The sequence below is a fragment of the Rousettus aegyptiacus genome, unplaced genomic scaffold (genome assembly GCF_014176215.1).
Source record: "Rousettus aegyptiacus isolate mRouAeg1 unplaced genomic scaffold, mRouAeg1.p scaffold_m13_p_17, whole genome shotgun sequence".
NCBI lineage: Eukaryota > Metazoa > Chordata > Mammalia > Chiroptera > Pteropodidae > Rousettus > Rousettus aegyptiacus.
Window position 1 is genome coordinate 40179498 of NW_023416292.1, and position 17366 is coordinate 40196863.

Sequence of the window (17366 nt, forward strand, 5' to 3'; positions counted from 1 at the left end):
GTTAAGTCATTAAAAAATGGAAGGACTTTCAATAGGAATTATTTTTCACAACCTTAGAAAGAGTTATGCCTATACAGCATTTTGCCATATGCAGAATGCACTCACATATATCATCGGTTGATCCTTTGCACACATGCTCCACGTGATTCTTGCTATTCTCAGCTTTGTCCATGAACTAAAATTAGAACTAGGCTGACATTACATTTCACTTGGTTACTGCCTGACTGACGATTTTAATCATTCAGAGTCACACTGAAAACAATTCTCCCTGTGATTCACTCTTAGCTAGTAATCGCTAACTTGGGAATGTCAGCTTCTGCATCCGCCAACAACAATAGTGAGTATTAAAAAAAAATTTTTTTTCCATTCTTCACTTAAAGATTGCTGATGATGCCTTTACTATGTCTGTATTTGATGAAATATACAACTGAACTTGGAATTGGATTTAAAAGCCCTTTTGGGGGTTCATAGTCGCTCATGTACTTGTCCTTCTTTGGAAGATTGATGTCCCTAAAAGTTAAGAAGCATTTTTTTGAGATTGTGTTTCTTTCTTTTGACTTTGGGAAGCCAACTCTATCAGTCAGGTCATTGCCATACTTACTTCACTTCCAGGCTACCGTGCTTTTCTGTCAGGGTGGTAATCAAGGCAGAGACCATAATCCTATGCCAAAGGCAAAAAGTGCACACATCATTATTGACTTATTTTCCTCTAAGGGAAATTGGTTACTGTTATAGGAAAACTTATGGCTGACCAAAGTTTAATGGCAAATGAGGAAATGAGTTAGTACATATATGTCTAGTAAAATACACATTAACATGTAGATCATTGGGATTTTAAAAAATCTATATTTTATTATCTGTTAAACGAATACTACAAATTTGCTAAAATTGGAGACAAAAAAAAATAGGTTGGCTATGATATTTCCAGGCAGTTGAATTGTCAGCATATTTATCCCAAGGTTTCTAAATGGCAAAAGATCTCAGTCTGTTCCTGTGTAAATTCTCATGCATTGCTTAAAAAAAGAGACATTCTCTTAATGATTTTTTGCATATTGGCGACTAAATATAAATCTTGAAATTTTAAACTTTTTTCCTCTGTAAAATAGTTCTTTCCTTCTCTCTGTCTCTGTCTCTCTGTCACACACACACACACTTTTAGTTTAAAGAAATCAATAATTTAGAGGAGATTAATAATTAAAAGCAGCATTTTCTACCTCATTGTTCTCTATCACCTTAGAAGTAACCATTTTAACTACTTCAAGATCTAGTTTTTAATGGTCATGTGCATATTTTTTTCTTTTTTTCCAAAGACAGTTATATACTTTTCTTTATCAACTTCAGATATTATCAGTGGAGCTCCATTACGAAAGACGATGCTTAAGTTCTTTTACACTGCGCTAATCTTATATTCATTTTTAGTGCCTCTCTTGATTATCTTTATAACTTTAAACAAATACTTATATCTCTACTTCTTGTTTCATATAAAATATACAAAATATCCATTGACGCCCCACTTGAGCACCAAGAAGATAAGAGCAAGACTTTCAGAAACAGTATTGCTCATAATGGCAAAATCCTGAAACCCAAATATCCACATTCATTCAGTGGGTAAACTGTAGCGTAGTGATGTATTTTAGAAATCAAAGCATATGGGTATATAAAATGCTTTTCCCTCTTTAATGGAGTTATATAATTTCCCATGATATGAATGTACTACAATTTACTGATAGAAAGTTATGTCGTTTTTAATCTTTTGCTGTTACTCACCATAGTAATTTTGTAATATGTCATTTTAAAATGGAAAATATTTGCAGTATAAATTCCTGCAAGTGTGAATGTGCACTTATAAGTTTAATAGATGTTACTAGATTTCTCTCCATAGAGATTGTAACAATATATACTGCCACCTTTAGTATATGAAAGTATGTACCTGTTTCCTCATGCGGTTGTAAATTTTACTTCTTTTTCAAACTTTCTATTTACTTTCCTTGCATTACAGCATTCCAGTATAATATTGAATAGATGTGATGATTTAGATCTTTGACTCCTGAATTTGGAAGGAAATAATTCAATTAATTGTGAAAAAAAGTTCTTTCATTATTGTTTATATATAATTTGGTGAAAAACCAACACCATTATTTATAAGATGAAGAACATTTCATCAAGTGGATCTATATTAATTTATATAATGATTCCCCTATTATTATTTTCTCTTGTTTCTGAGATTCAAGTCACAACCTTCAATATTATATATGTCCATTTGCAATTTATTTTATACAAGATCAAACAATCCCAATATATTACCACTTAAATGATTTCCAGCTAGATTAGGTAGATGTCCCAAGATGCTTGTCTTACTTTACATACCCATTTTAGCCACTTTCCTATTATTGGGCGTATAAACTAGTGCAGTTTTTCATTGTTGTGAATTACATAGTAACAAAGGAAGTAGACTTGGCATCAGTTCCCACCTCAGTCACATATTAGATATGTGACCTTGAACAAACTGCCCATCTTCTTTAAGACTCAGTTTTCTCATCTGTATTTTAGAGACAATAAAGGTATCCATGGCATAGTATTTTTTAAGAGGATTATTAAGTGAGACACAGCATGTAAAGTGTATAAAATAGTTTTGGGAACATAGAAAGTGTTCAATAAATATAAGCTATTATGATCATTACAGTACTCAGTGAACATTCTGAAATACAATGTTTCTTTTTTTCCTCCTCTGGTACAATTAGGTCCTTTCTGAGATGGTGTCTGTGATTCAGCTATTCAGAACTTAATGAAGTTGGTGACTCTGTGACAATGTGGAGAAATCATGTCAACAAATGTGGTTTGTACTGGGGCTGTCAATGCTGTAAAGGAAGTTTGGGAAAAAAGAATAAAGACTCTCAATGAAGACCTGCAGCGAGAGAAGGAATTCCAACGGAAGTATGCTATAATATGTTTATTATTTTGTAGTAGTAAAAATTATAACATCATTATAGAAAAGAGCATTTATTAAATGCCTTGTTATTGAATTTGATATTTTTATTTACTTAAAATTCAAAATATACCTAAAGGAAATATCTGACTCAATTAAGTGTGAAGTGTGATGGGAGCCACAAAAAATACAAGTGTCTATATGTGAAAATAATAGTTATCCTAGGCCCTCATAGGACTCTGTTCAACATTCGTTGAAGTCTGATTAGCACCATTTAGTCTAATTTTCAGTGACTGTTCAACGTTAATGTGAACAGCTGTGAGCTCGAGCTGGGCCCCTGCGGATCATTTGATTTAAAAAGCTCGGCTCTCATTTCCTCTGCCTTCTTGACATTTCCCTACTTGCCTAACGATGTCTCCAAAGCAAGAACAGCCCTTTCCCCTTGACTCCACACGGCTCCATTCATTAGGTCTCTTTCTAAACATTAAATGATCTATGTCAGCCAGCAATTAACAGAAATTCAACTAAAATTGGCTCAAGAGATAGGGAAGTCCTGAGGTAAGGCAATTCCAACACTTTAACGGCTTTAAAGACTCAGGGTGCTTTTTTGTTCTGTTTTGTTTTCATTTGTTTGTTTTTAATTATCTTCCGCGGCTAATCTCAGTGTGTCAGCTTGGTCCTTAGGTGAATTCTCTCAGTGCCACAGGATGATTGTTACATTTCCAGGCATCATGGCCAGGTATCATTATATTATTAGAAGAGAACAAACTATTTCTTTCCATTCTTAAGAGTGAGGAAACCTTTCTGGGGTCCCTCAGCAAAGCTCTTGTTCACCTCTCACTGGCTGGAATCACGTCATTTGTACACCACTAATCCAGAAAATGAGATTGTATGATTACTTTAGGCGAATTAAGATTTTCACCTAAGTTACCTGGAGGAAGTATAAACACTTGAGAGTAACTGGTATTTTCATAGCAAAGAGGGGGAAAGATTATACATAAGCAACTGTCTGTGTCTGCACAGGTAGATCTGGATGGGGAGAGGCCATTCTTCCTAACTAAAGTCAGTAGAGATGATGGTGATGCCGACAATGATAGGATAGCAGCCATTTAATTGATGTATACTCCCTGTTTAGGTACTCTGCTAAGCGTTTTATTTGTATGCTCTCATTGAATTCTCTTAATATGCTGAAATATAGTTTCATGATGAAAGTTGGACTGCATTATGAGAGAAGGAAAACCAAAATAATAGTACCTTAAACAAGATGTGTTAACTTTTCTGGGCAAGCAATCGGGGGCTGGAATAACACTACACTGACTCAGACACTCAGGCTTCTACCTTGGTGCTCAACTGCGCATGGTTTCCATACCTAAAGTCACCTCAGGGACCCAAATAGATCCACCAACTGCAGCCATTGTATTTGATTCCAGCTAGCAGGAAGTCACACAGGCTACTACTACTGCCAGCATCCATTGGCCAAAGCTTCATGTGACCTATAGCTAGATGCAAGGGGGAATAGCTAAATGAAGTCCTATGCCCAGTTAAAGTTAGAGAATCTATTATTGAGGAAGAAGAGGAGTAACAGATACTGGGGGATGATAAGCAGTCTCTGCCACACATTGGTGCTATTATTTTCTCCATTTTAAAGATGATGAACCTGAGGGACAGGCCTAAGCAACTTGTCGAAGATCACATTGCTTATAAATGTGGACCTAATATTCACACCTAAGCAAATTGACTCAGTCAGCATTACATTCTCTTCAGGTCTTACATTTCCCTCGATTGGCCATTTGTATAGAAAGCTACTCTTATGAAACCTATTAAGCTATACTACACCATTATGATAAATTTGATTCCAGAATACTCTTAATAAATCCTACCCATATTTTGACAGTGGTCAGAAATCATGACTTTGTTCTAAACTCCTGAGTTTCACCAATGTGTCAAGTTAAGAATAATTTAATTTCAGCAGCTTTATGTTCTCTCAGTACAAAAGGAATGAGTGTGCATTATTTTCCCTTTTGCCTCTTCTTTTTGGTTTGATGACTATATTGTGATTAGGAGGGAGGACTACCTGTTAGTAAAGTGTAAATGACATAAGTTACATCAGTTTCTAGCTCTAGAATCTTTACATGGAATTTTCAAGATGTAGCCTCTCAAAGCACCCTTAATTTTAAAAGTTTCATTGCAAAATCATTTTATAGTATTATGAAACTTGGTTTATGGTTGAAATTAAATCCAGGCCATTTCCAGAGTAAACTACATAGACTTAAAACCTACAGTATTACTAAAGAAATAATAATAAACCACCACAACTGATGCAAAATAGTAACAATCTGACATGCTGTTTAGAGTAAGGCAAAGAATCTGACTGCCAGAGGAAAAAAGGGCTAATAGGAAAAAATTATAGAATTTTAAAACTGACCAGAGGTAATCCAAAGAACAGAAATGTCCCATCTTTTTGCTCTGCACTGAAGCAGAGCAGTGCTTCTCAAACTTGAATGTGTGTAGGAATCACCTAGTGATCTTGTTAAAATTTAGATTCTTGTTTAAGTCTAGAGTGGAGGCTGAGAGTCTGGATTTCTAACAAGCTCCCAGGGGACGGTGATGCTGCTAGTCTGCAAATCACATGCATAGCAAGAAAGCAAACAAAAGAAGCAATAGATTTGAAAGTGGTCTGTGAGCAGGCATAGTGTAAAAACAGGATGAGTGTAATGTAATGCTTCTATAAGCAGTATAGAAATTAATACTAAAAATACTAGAGCTGGAAGTTACCTAAGATATCACTTAACTCAAATCTCATATTTTATAGGCAAGGCCCACAGGGCTGAGATGTCTTGTTCAAAGTCACTTAATATGGTGGTATGTTCTGGACTTAGATCATGGAAATTCAGAGCCAGGAATAATTTAGGAATCATTATAGAGATAGAAAGAGACTTGTTTAAAAAATAGTCTCACTGTAAAACATTAGGACAGTTTTTTGTATCCACAATAGCATTTGGCATATGATGAGCGCTTAATGAATTCTTTAGCTGAAGTTAAAAATTACGGAACAAGACACCTAATTGTACTTGTCACTAAATCTTGCTCGAAATAAATATATCTCTTAATGAATAAAAAGTAACTAATAATCATCATGCCTACTGTGTAAATAGTTCTATTTTCACAAAAAGTGATGTAACCGAAGACATGGTATGATATGTTTTGTTTCAGTTAACTGTACTTAACAGAAGGTTAGCGGTTCTGCCGGTAGACACTGCCACAGTGTATTTGTTAGCAGATTGGTTGGATTTCAGACAAGTGGCAGATGAAAATACACAGATGCTGGAGAACTATTTTACAAACACAAACATACAGATAGCAAATATTACATTTTCAGAGATCTGGGTTTCTGTTCATGAAAATAAAATCCTTGCTGAAGATCAGTTAAGACGTAAAACTTAAGAATATATATTGACTCTCAGATGTGAAGAGATTTTTGGCAAATAAATATTCAAATTAATTGATTTATATTCCTCGATGACTGCTTGTAGTTCTGTATCTATCATTCTAATAGGCTAAAATTACAAACATTTCAATTCTAAACTTATTTTTTACTTGTCATACACGAAAAATTTCCTAGTACAGAAAATTTTTACAACCTTTTGCTATTCAATTTTTATAGCTTGATATTATTCTATGTATGTTTGCAATGCACTAAAAAATCAATAGGGATATATCCAGAATGGCAAAGATTTTGTACTTTTTTGTATCTGAAAAACAAAATCTGGATAAAACTGGAATGTCGTAATATACAATTTAACTCAAGTTCAACTGTATTGTTTGCAAGCTTATTTATTAAATATCTATGGATATGATATTTATTGGATATCTATGGGTTAGATATCTGACAAATGCAAGTCAAAGCCACAATGAGACACCACTTCATGCACCCACTAGGATGGCTATCATCAAAAAAGACGGACAAGAATGAATGTTGGTGAGGATGTGGAGAAACCAGAGCCTCATGCATTGCTGGTGGGAAGGTAAAATGCTGGAGGCAATTTGGAAACAGTTCGGCAGTGCCTAAAAAAGTTTAACACACAGTTATCATATAATCTAGCAATTCTACTCCTACGAATATACCCAAGAGAAATAAAAACATATGTCTACACAACAACTCATACATGAATGCTCATAGAAACATTATTCATAAAAGTCGCAAAGTGGAATTAGCCCAAATGTCCACGAATTGATGAATGGATAAACAAAATACAGTATACCCATACAGTGGAATGTTATTCTTTTATGAAAAGGAATAAAGTGCTTACACATTAGAGCATAAATGAACTTTGAGTAACATTATGATCTGTGAAAAGAGCCAGACATAATCCCATTTATGTGAAATGTCCAGAGTAGGCAAATCCACAGAGACAGGAAGTAGATTAGTGGTTGCCAGGGGCTGGGGCAGGGGCAAGGGAGGAATGGGGAATGCCTGCTAACCAGTACGGAGTTTCTTTTTTGAGTGATGAAAATGTTTTGGACTACTGGTGATGGTTGCACAACTCTGTACTATACCCAAACCACTGAATTGTGTACTATAAAAGGATTAATTTTATGATATGAGAATTATATCTCAATAAACCTGTTATAAAAAAATTTATGGGGACCTAAGATACTTTCTAAAATATAAAAATTGGGCATTTGTGGTACTAATCATATTTATAATTCTTGCAAAATAAATCCTTGTTCGATTTCCAGATATTGTTGATCAAATGTTTATTTTGATGGGTCATTTTTTTTTTTAAATATAAAAGTGAATGCTATCAATGTCATTACCTGTGAGCTAAAATGATTTCCTGGTCTTCTAGGCTCGTGAGGCTCTGGGAAGAACGAGTAAGCTTAACCAAGCTAAAAGAAAAGGTCACCAGGGAAGACGGAAGAGTCATTTTGAAGATAGAAAAAGAGGAATGGAAGGTAAGCTTTAAAGAAGTAATATTTGATTTTCTACATTTTGCTTTATGCAGGAGAATTGAGAGAATGACTCTGAGACTGTGCAAGACTGGAATAGTTAGAAATACTAATTTTAATAGCATATCAAATGAATTTGGATAACATGAACAACTGAAAAAGGACAAATTTTTTCGCAAAACTTCAATTTGCATTAACTCTGCTTAAACTTGTCATTTTTAATATTTCTTCTATTAATTTGTTTCTATGTATGCTGAACGTTCATTACTATCTTCCTATAGCAATCCCCTTCTTATTAGTTAAGCTTATAATGACCTGTTCTTAGTAAGGGTTGCACTCCTCTGCTTCTATTGCCTGATAGTCACTTTACTCCTAATTATGTATTTTTGCTGTTGTTGTTATTTTGTTTTAGGTGAGCTGACCCCTTTCAGAATTTCCTATAGTGCAGGCCTCGTAGTAGAGAATTACCTCAATTTTTGTATGTCTGAAAAGGTCTTAATTTCTCCTTCATATCTAAAGGACAGCTTAGCTGGATACATTATTCTAGGCTGGTAGTTCCTTTCACTTAATAGTTTAAATATTTGATTCCATTTCTTTCTGGCTTGTAAAGTCTGTGCTGAGAAGTCCAATGATAATCTATTAGGTTTTCCTTTATACATACCATTTTCTTCTCCTTGGGTGCTCTGAGAATTACATCATTGATTTTTGATAATTTTAATATAATGTGTCTTGGCAAAGGCCTTTTTGGGTTGATATTGGGTGTTCTGTTGACTTCTCGAATTCCAAGTTCCAGCTCATTCCTTAGACTTGGGAAATTCTCATCCAGTATTTGTCTGAAAATGCTTTCTAGTCCCTGCTCCTTTTCCTCACCTTTGGTAATGCCATTATTCTTGTTTCCTCTCCTGATGGTATCAGCTAGTTCTTGTATTTCTTTTTCATTCTTCAGTTTCTCTCTTTTTCCTTCTGATTTATTTCTAGATTTCTGTTTTCGACATCACTGATCCTTTCCTCCATTTGGTCAACTCTATTTCCCAAGCTTGGTATTTCATTTTTCAACTCTGCAGTGTGTGTGTGTGTGTGTGCGCGCGCGCGCGCGCGCACGCGTATGTGTGTATGTGTTTATCTCCAGAAGATCTATTTGGTTCTTTTTGAGGGTTCCCATCTCTTTGCTCTGCTCATCTAGCTGCTTTTGCAATTTCTAAAATTGTTGACGTGACTCATTTCAGAACTCACTGAGCTTTTTCAGAAGTATCATCCTGAATTCTGTCACTTAAGTCACATATTTCTATGTCTATAAGCTCATTTTCTGAAGGTTTTTCTCTTTCTTTCTGAGATGCCTTGTCATCTTGGTTGTTCATGGTATTTAATGGACTATTTCTCCACCTGGACATTAATAGAAGTGTATTCTGTTGTTTTCCAGAAAGAAGATTTATTATATAAAGGTCTCTTTTTAGCCTGCTGCAAAGAAGGAGCTTTTCTTTTGGTTTCAAGCCTCTTGGATTCCCGCTTTATATAGAGCCTAAAGTTTTTATTTTCTTGTAGATTTAAATCACACTCACTACTCTCAGTTTCAGTCCCTGTTAGTGTTAGCAACAGTTTTGACAGCGTTTGCTCAGATTCCCCTGGGGCTCTGCAGTGAGCAGTATAGGAGAGTATGTGGGTAGGGGCCCTCTGGGCTGAGAGTTGGGGTCTGCTGCTCAGCCTCGGTTTTGCAGCTGTGGCCGGTAAAAATCAACTGTTGGTTCTCTGCTGTCCGGTCCCGCTTCTCTGCTTTCTGCCCTGATGACTGAGCCCTGCTGCCGGCTGTGTAGAACAGTCCTGGCACTTCCAGGCAGGGCTGATCAGGGAAGTTGCCACTCCTTCATTCCTCTCCCTCCTCCTATGAGGAGCTCCAGTGGCTGCAAGAGACAGCTTCTTTATTTGTCCCAGTCCACTGCCCAACACCTGAGGCTCTGACCTGTGGTAGTTCTTATGTGCAGATCCTATGCTCAGATGAGCTGGTGTGCAGTTTGGGTGTTTTTTGTTCCGTTTTAGATATTCTGCTTATTGTTGTTTCAAGGGGAGTGATCTGAGGATGTCTCTCACTCCACCATGTTTTCCTAGAATCCACAAAGAGGTATATTTAGCTAGTAGGTTGAATCCTGTATTTCTTCTTTTGGCTATTTTAGGCTGAAAGGGAAAAGGCAGCAAGTTCGGAATAGTTGAAACTCTTTAAGAATCTTAAATTTTAAAAAATCCTCTTAAAAAAACTGTTATAAAATATTTCAAAATAGAAAGGGAAGAAAAGTTTAAATTATTGATTAAAATAATTTTTAAGTTTCTCTGTGAATCAATTAAGCATCATAGTCTCATTTTTAATAGCATATGTACTCTAGAAAAGTCTATCACAACAGAATCTTTAGGGTATAGTTCTATGTGTGTGCAGTATTGAGCAAAATATGTTATTTTTGTTTATTCTATTATGATTGGGGTTTGAAGGTTTAGCCAAAAAAAAAAAAAGGTCTTAAAACTTGGAAGTAACACATTAAGAAAGTAACCCATTAAGTAACCCATTAAGAAAGAAATATTACAAAGTTCTTTTATGAATCCAATAACACATCTATAATCATACTTTAGTGTGGCAGGATATTAAAGTAATTTAAGTAATATAGTGACTCTGTTATTCTTTACATTTGAGTTTAGACCCTTCCTTCTTCTCTACTGAAACTGAATCAGCTACAGGGATGGCAACTGCATAGAACTGGTTTGTTGAAAATCCCTGAATTCATTGGAAGATTCCAGAACCTACTTATATTAGATTTATCTCGGAACACAATTTCAGAGATACCTAGAGGAATAGGTAAGGAAGATTGCTTTTATTCTTGTGCTATTTTATCCACCTGCAGATGTGCTTGTCTCTAAGATTTCTGATACATGGAATAAAGATCTTACCTTTATATAGCCTCAGATCTTGAGAAAATGTAAAAACGTCTACATTGATGCTCCAGAGAGATCCACACTTCCAATTTACTGAGGTGATTCAAGATGAGATTTCAATGCAAGAAAAGTCTCTTGGAAATATTGTGTAGATTCTAAAAACAACACTGCTTGTTTAGTTATTCTTCCTGTAAGAGAACATGTTGAAGGCAAGAAAAAAAAATTAGATTTCTTAAATGAGAAAAAAAAAATCCCTAAATGGAAAAGTGGTCAGCATATAGCATAGATATAACAGAATTTTAAAAAATGTATTTTTAAATCTGAAGAAGGGGCTGGACATATACTGGGAAAAGTTAAGAACCTAAGAAGTGTAAATTTGTTAATGTCAGACTGGTAACTAAATTATGCTGTAATATTTCATAACTGGAAACATTACTTTCCATCCATCTGCTCTCTTTTTATATTATTTTTTATAGGACTGCTTACTAGACTTCAGGAACTGATTCTTAGTTACAACAGAATCAAGACAGTCCCCAAGGAACTAAGTAACTGTGTCAGCTTGGAGAAACTAGAGCTTGCTGTTAACAGAGATATATGTGATCTTCCACAAGAGGTCAGAAAGATATAAATACCTATGATTAAATTTCTATCTACTAGTGGCTTACTTCTCAATTGTGTAATCATAAAAAAAATAACACTAATACAGAAATGCTATATATTTTATTTAGAAAATATTCAATGAAAACAATTTCCTATTATTTTGACTATAATGCATTGTCTTAAGGGAAGCATCTATATAGCATAAAAGTTAGTTTTATTATTGTCACGGTACTGACATCCTTTGTTGAGTAGATTGTGATCTCCCTGAAGGCCAGAGTGAGTCTTACTTATTTCTATTCCAAGAATTGAAGGCACAAACTAGGTCATAGTTGTTACTTAAATGCTTATTGAATGAATAAATAATAATAATTATTTTTTAATTAAGTTCATTGGGTATGACAATGGTTAATACAATTATATAATTTTCAGGTGTATAATATAATTTGATATCTGTATATTCTATTGTGTGTTTACCACCCAAAGTCCTTCAGCTAACATAATTTGATCCCCTTTAGAATAAATAATTATTATAAAGCCCAGATAATGTGGTGATAGGAAAACCCGTTGGTTTACTAGCTGGTTTTTATAGAGTGATCAGTTTTTGAGATAGAGGTTAAGTAATAAGACATCGATTATTGTTTACAAAGTTTCATTTTTAGAAAAAGTAGCTTCCTAGGCTCTAAAAGTAAAAGCAAGGCAACAGGCTTGGAAAGCCTTCAAACTGATGTCTTGTTATTGGTAAAACCAAATTGATCATAAAGATACAGACATTTGTGTTACTGTTTTTTGTATTTGATCCTCTTAGAATCAGCAAAGGAAATTTTCATGGTGCTTTGCCTTGAAAACAATCACTTTTCAAGATAAAAGTTAAGAAAAATAAAAAAACTCAAAATAAAATAAAAATACTATTACCTTCTCTCAACATATATTGGTGAAAATATCACTTTATTTCCTAAACTAGTAAGCATGTTACCAATAATTATTGTTCTTACAAGTAAAATGTAGATTCTATATCTTTATCTCCTCTAATAACAGTTCAGTTTAATGAAATGTATAGACTTGTTTGTGATGAAAATAAGGATTACAGGAACAATTTTTTTTTATACATGCAACAAGGCCAATAAATATTTTATATCTAATTTCTAATTCTTGTGATTTTTTAAAGATTGGTTCTGTCAACAAAAAGCTTTGTGAATTTGGGCATGTCTATTAACATGTCTTTACCTTAATTTCTTCACTGAGAAATAGGTTTTACTGGAACAAATAGTGAACTGAGATATTGAGCCTGGGATTATTTACAAAGGTGGCCTCTAAGAAGCTCTGTGGCCTTAAACATACCACTTTAATAACTAGATCTGTTTTCACATATGCAAAATTAAGACTGTTATAATGATTATAATAATTTCAATATCTTTTCAATCTTCTAAAATCAAAGAGTTCCAGTACCTCTGAGAAATCAGCAATATGAGCTTATCTCAGCCATTAAGTTGCACATAGTGTATACAAACATTATGCTAATGTAAAAACAATTTTTATACTCTATTGTGATCCATTAAAAAAAAATTTAAAGTCTGATGACAGATTTTGAATCAGTTTAATTCATGGCTTGAATTCTAAAGCTGGAGAAACATCACTTAGAAAACAAAACCGTCCTGCTTTTTTGCATTACACACAAAACACTATTTATGCATTTTTCTGTGGTGTTAAAGTTGTGGAATCTAATAGAGATAGAATGTAGAATTAAATGGAGAGGGGTTTTTTTGGTTTTGTTTTTTAAAATAAAAGTTAACTGAATTCTCACATCTTGAATCTTTCACTACTTGAATCTTTAGGTCCATGAATAATTGAGTGCACATCATAGCTTTATCTTTTCTAGTCCCATGGCCTATCTAAGCCATTCAGCCCATAAAATAGAAATCAGGTGGTAAAGCTGATGTCAGAATTATCCATTAGTTTAAGGTACAGTGGTGGATGATTCACATACAGCTTTCTCCAACTGGCGGTTGGGAACACAGATAATTACAGGGATATTTTAGAATGAATAAACTATAAGAATAAATGCATTTTAGAAACTGATATTGAGAGAAAGAAGCAAGTTAAAGATAAGTATGTTATCATAAGCCTTAAAAATTTAAAAACATAAAAATACTAAATTGTTTATAAAAGCATGTAAAAATAATATGTAAATAAATAGAAAGAAAACATATATTTATGTATAGTAATAAAAGCATTAAAAACATGCATGAGAACAACAGACACCAAATCCAGGATAGGAGGTTCCTCTGGAGAGGAAGAAGGGAGGAGGGCGTGGAGGTACGGTCACATAAAAAGATCCTTCTTAACCTGGGCACACTGGTGTCGTTATTCATAATACATTTTTGATGTTTTCATTTAAAAACAGAATTACCAAACAGTAAATTTTATGACTGAGCTAGTGTATGGAAAGCATCAGGCACAAAGAATGGGGTTCAATAAAGATAACTATTATTTTGAAGTTTGGGTTTTCCCATGTAAATCCCAATTACTAGATAAAAAGAAAGCAAAAACGAAATAAAACGAAACAAAACATTCTTTCAGGCAGGTTCTATAAACCCTGAAAGTTGGTTATTTGGGAAGATACATTTTATTTGAATAGATAACATTTCTATGAGAGCTTTCATTTATCTGGAGGTTACTTAGGTTTATTTTTATTTCAAATATAAAAAATATTAAAATGTTGTGGACTGCTATGACTAAAGTCCAAACATAATGTGAACATTCCTTGACATGAAATATCTCCTTTACCAATGTGAGTTTTCCAGTATGTTACACTGCAGATCTTTATTTTGTAAACCTTGCTTTCCTCTTTAGCTCGGCAGTTTGATAAAGCTTACTCATCTTGATTTGAGTATGAACCACTTCACCACAATCCCTTCTGCTGTGTTGAACATGCCTGCCCTTGAGTGGCTTGACCTGGGAAGCAACAGACTAGAACAACTTCCTGATACCATAGAAAGGTAAAATAAGTAACTTTTTATACTACCAACAGATGTGCTGAAGCTATCTATGAGTAGTACAAAATAACAAAACAAAGGGGACCCCAAGCAAAATCAATCACAATAGATACATTTAGTTCTAAATATACTACTATTTAACAGAATGTTTTCATTTATTACTAATAAGCAAAAGAGTTACTTGGAGAGAAAAACTGGCCATCTGATTTCAACAAATTGACAAGAACATGCCACAACAATCAGAACATTGCATAGTGCATGCCAGACACGTCTGAATGCTTTACGAACAGAGGAGGAAGCACAGAGATGTTAACTAAATTGCTCAGTATCAGTTACTAAGTGTGCCAGCTAGGATTTCAACCTAGGCAGCCTGGCCCAGAGTCTTGGCTGTTAACAATTATGGAAACTTGCCTTTCCCTCAATAGGCATATTAATAATTTCTGATTTTTAAGATTCTAATTTGGATTAGATAATACTTACAATTCTTCTTTAAGAAATTCTATGAGAATAGTGAAGAATTTTGGAATACAATGATTTTATTTCTGCCTCCACAGGATGAGGGCTATACTGTAGAAATTAACTCCCCCATGCAGTTTCCCTAATAATCAGGTAATGTGAAGTCAGTTAATCCAATAGGTATACTGGTTAATGGAGATGTTAAAAAAAAAAAGATGACATTTCTTTGATTTTTAAGTTAATAAGAACCAGGGTTTTCATACTATGTGTGGTTAATTGCAGAAGCCTCTTTTAATTCTTCAGAATGCAAAATCTACATACATTATGGCTGCAACGAAATGAAATAACATGCTTGCCAGAAACTATCAGCAATATGAAAAATCTGGCTACTCTTGTTCTCTCCAACAATAAACTGCAAGATATTCCACTGTGCATGGAAGAGATGACCAATCTGAGGTAAAAAAAAAAAAAATTTCAACATAATTGACATATTCCTTTCTGGCTACAGAACAAAGTAACACAGAGAAATCACTCTGAATAGATTTGAGTTCACATTCATATGAATAAATGTACTTAAAAATCTTTTCCAACTTTAAAATTCTGCCACTTATATAGGATTCCTATAATACTGGTCTAAATTATTTAAGAAAAGTCCATAAAACTCAAGCAGTGCTGGTATTTATTAGCTTCAAGGAACACCCTCTGTTGGTAACATTTTCATGAAAATCTCTTCTGTAACTGCTAAGAAAACTTATCTGTAATATAAAAACCCAAAACATAAAAATTGTGATTATTTTCCTTCTAAATAACTCCAATAGATATTGGCAAATATGTTATAAATATAACTTTTTACTAAGTTAATTACTATCAAACTCTGTGTCTTCCTTCCAAAATCAAAAACTTCCTGACAGTGAAAATACCAAATCTCACAACCTCCATAACAATATCATTCATTCATTCACTTATTCAGCAACAACTAAGCCCTGTACCAGATGAAGATACAATGATAAAAAGACACGTTGTCCATAAAATATGCAAAAACTTTAAGTTCACTGCATCAATTGTACAGTCCTTGAACTTACAATGGTTCAAGTTATGATTTTTTTTGGCTTTCTGATGGTGTGGAAGTGACATACATAATAAATTACAAGATCTTCAACCCTTTCTAATAAAGTAGTCTTTGTGTTAGATGGCTTTGTCCAACTGTAGGCTACTATAAGAGTTGTGAACATGTTTAAGGGATGCTAGGCTAAGCTATGATATTCAAGAGGTTAGGTTTATCAGATGCATTTTTGACTTAATGATATTTTCAAGTTACAGTGGGTTTACTGGGACCCCATTGTTAAATCAAGGAGCATCTGTATATTTGAGATGCTCTTGGAAGTTAAGCTGCACCAAAAATAAGTGGTTGAAAGCTAATCTTTTTCTTCTATGAAAGAAATTTCAAGATTTTCAGGATATATCACATCTCCCTAAGATCTTCACTTACTGAAACCAGTTAAAAAAAAAAAGTAATTTAGTATATTATCATTTGGTATTTTTCCAGAAAAATAAATGTACACTTTTATGGCACCTATAAAAATACTGTGTTTGGTGAATTGCTAGGTTTGTCAACTTCAGAGACAACCCACTGAAATTGGAAGTAACGCTTCCTCCCAGTGAAGGTATAGATGAAGAGGAAGAGGAATTATTTGGTCTTCGGTTCATGTACACATACATACAGGAGTCACGGAGTACAGCAGGTATGAGATTTGTATATTATCCAGGTTAAATATTCTTTTTGGTAGGGGAATATTTATACAAATTAATTCCTTTATAGATTTCTCATTCTATCTTACCTTTGGCCAAATTCTGGTCTCTTGGTCAATATCATGGGAGGAAGAAAAATGAAATTCAAATTGGTTCACAATTTTGATAAAGGCTTAGAGAGAAAAAGGCTGGATAGATATTGAAAGTCTTTCAAGAGGAGTGAGGAAATGAATTTCTTTGGTCGAGCATTTGAAACACAACCAAGTGAAGATATAGTTCTTAAAACTTCCGTACCTCGTTCTAGCACTTTGTTAGGTCAGTTTATTCTCAGTAATGTTACCCTCGCTGCCATTTCTTTTTTCTACAATCCATAAAAAGCAAAAAAACATTTTGCTTAGGAATGAAAAATATTAAGAGAACACAGATTTTAACCAATAGTTAAAATACAGATTTCCATCACTAAGCCTCTGATAATTTAGAATTAAACCACCTTATTTTTCAAACTGAAGAAGGAAAGCCTTAAATTTAATCCAAGATTAGGGGAAGAGGACAAGGAACACACTATTTTAAAAACAAAAATGAAATAGTATACTAATAGAAATGAGTTTTATAATTCACTAAAACTGAGAATTTTTTAGTTAAAAGGTAGATTTTAGTTAAATCTTAAAATATTTGTTTCAAAGAATGAGTATAATCTGAGCAAACAATTACGGAGTGTTTCAGCTATAGGAAAGTTTTTATCAACACCCAAAGAAAGATGTTCAGAAAATGATTCA

At 33.8% G+C, this 17366-nt stretch overlaps 1 protein-coding gene across 1 annotated transcript in view; it reads left to right on the top strand.

The window, feature by feature from the left end:
- The window catches only part of LRRC39 (leucine rich repeat containing 39), a 19499-nt gene continuing 2133 nt past the window's right edge, over positions 1-17366 (top strand). The window contains exons 1-8 of the mRNA XM_016133485.2: positions 1-337; positions 2742-2934; positions 7777-7882; positions 10559-10715; positions 11269-11405; positions 14243-14388; positions 15145-15297; positions 16447-16583. Of these exons, the coding sequence (XP_015988971.2) occupies positions 2822-2934; positions 7777-7882; positions 10559-10715; positions 11269-11405; positions 14243-14388; positions 15145-15297; positions 16447-16583 (949 nt within the window). The 5' untranslated portion in view covers positions 1-337; positions 2742-2821. The remainder of the gene's footprint in view (positions 338-2741; positions 2935-7776; positions 7883-10558; positions 10716-11268; positions 11406-14242; positions 14389-15144; positions 15298-16446; positions 16584-17366) is intronic.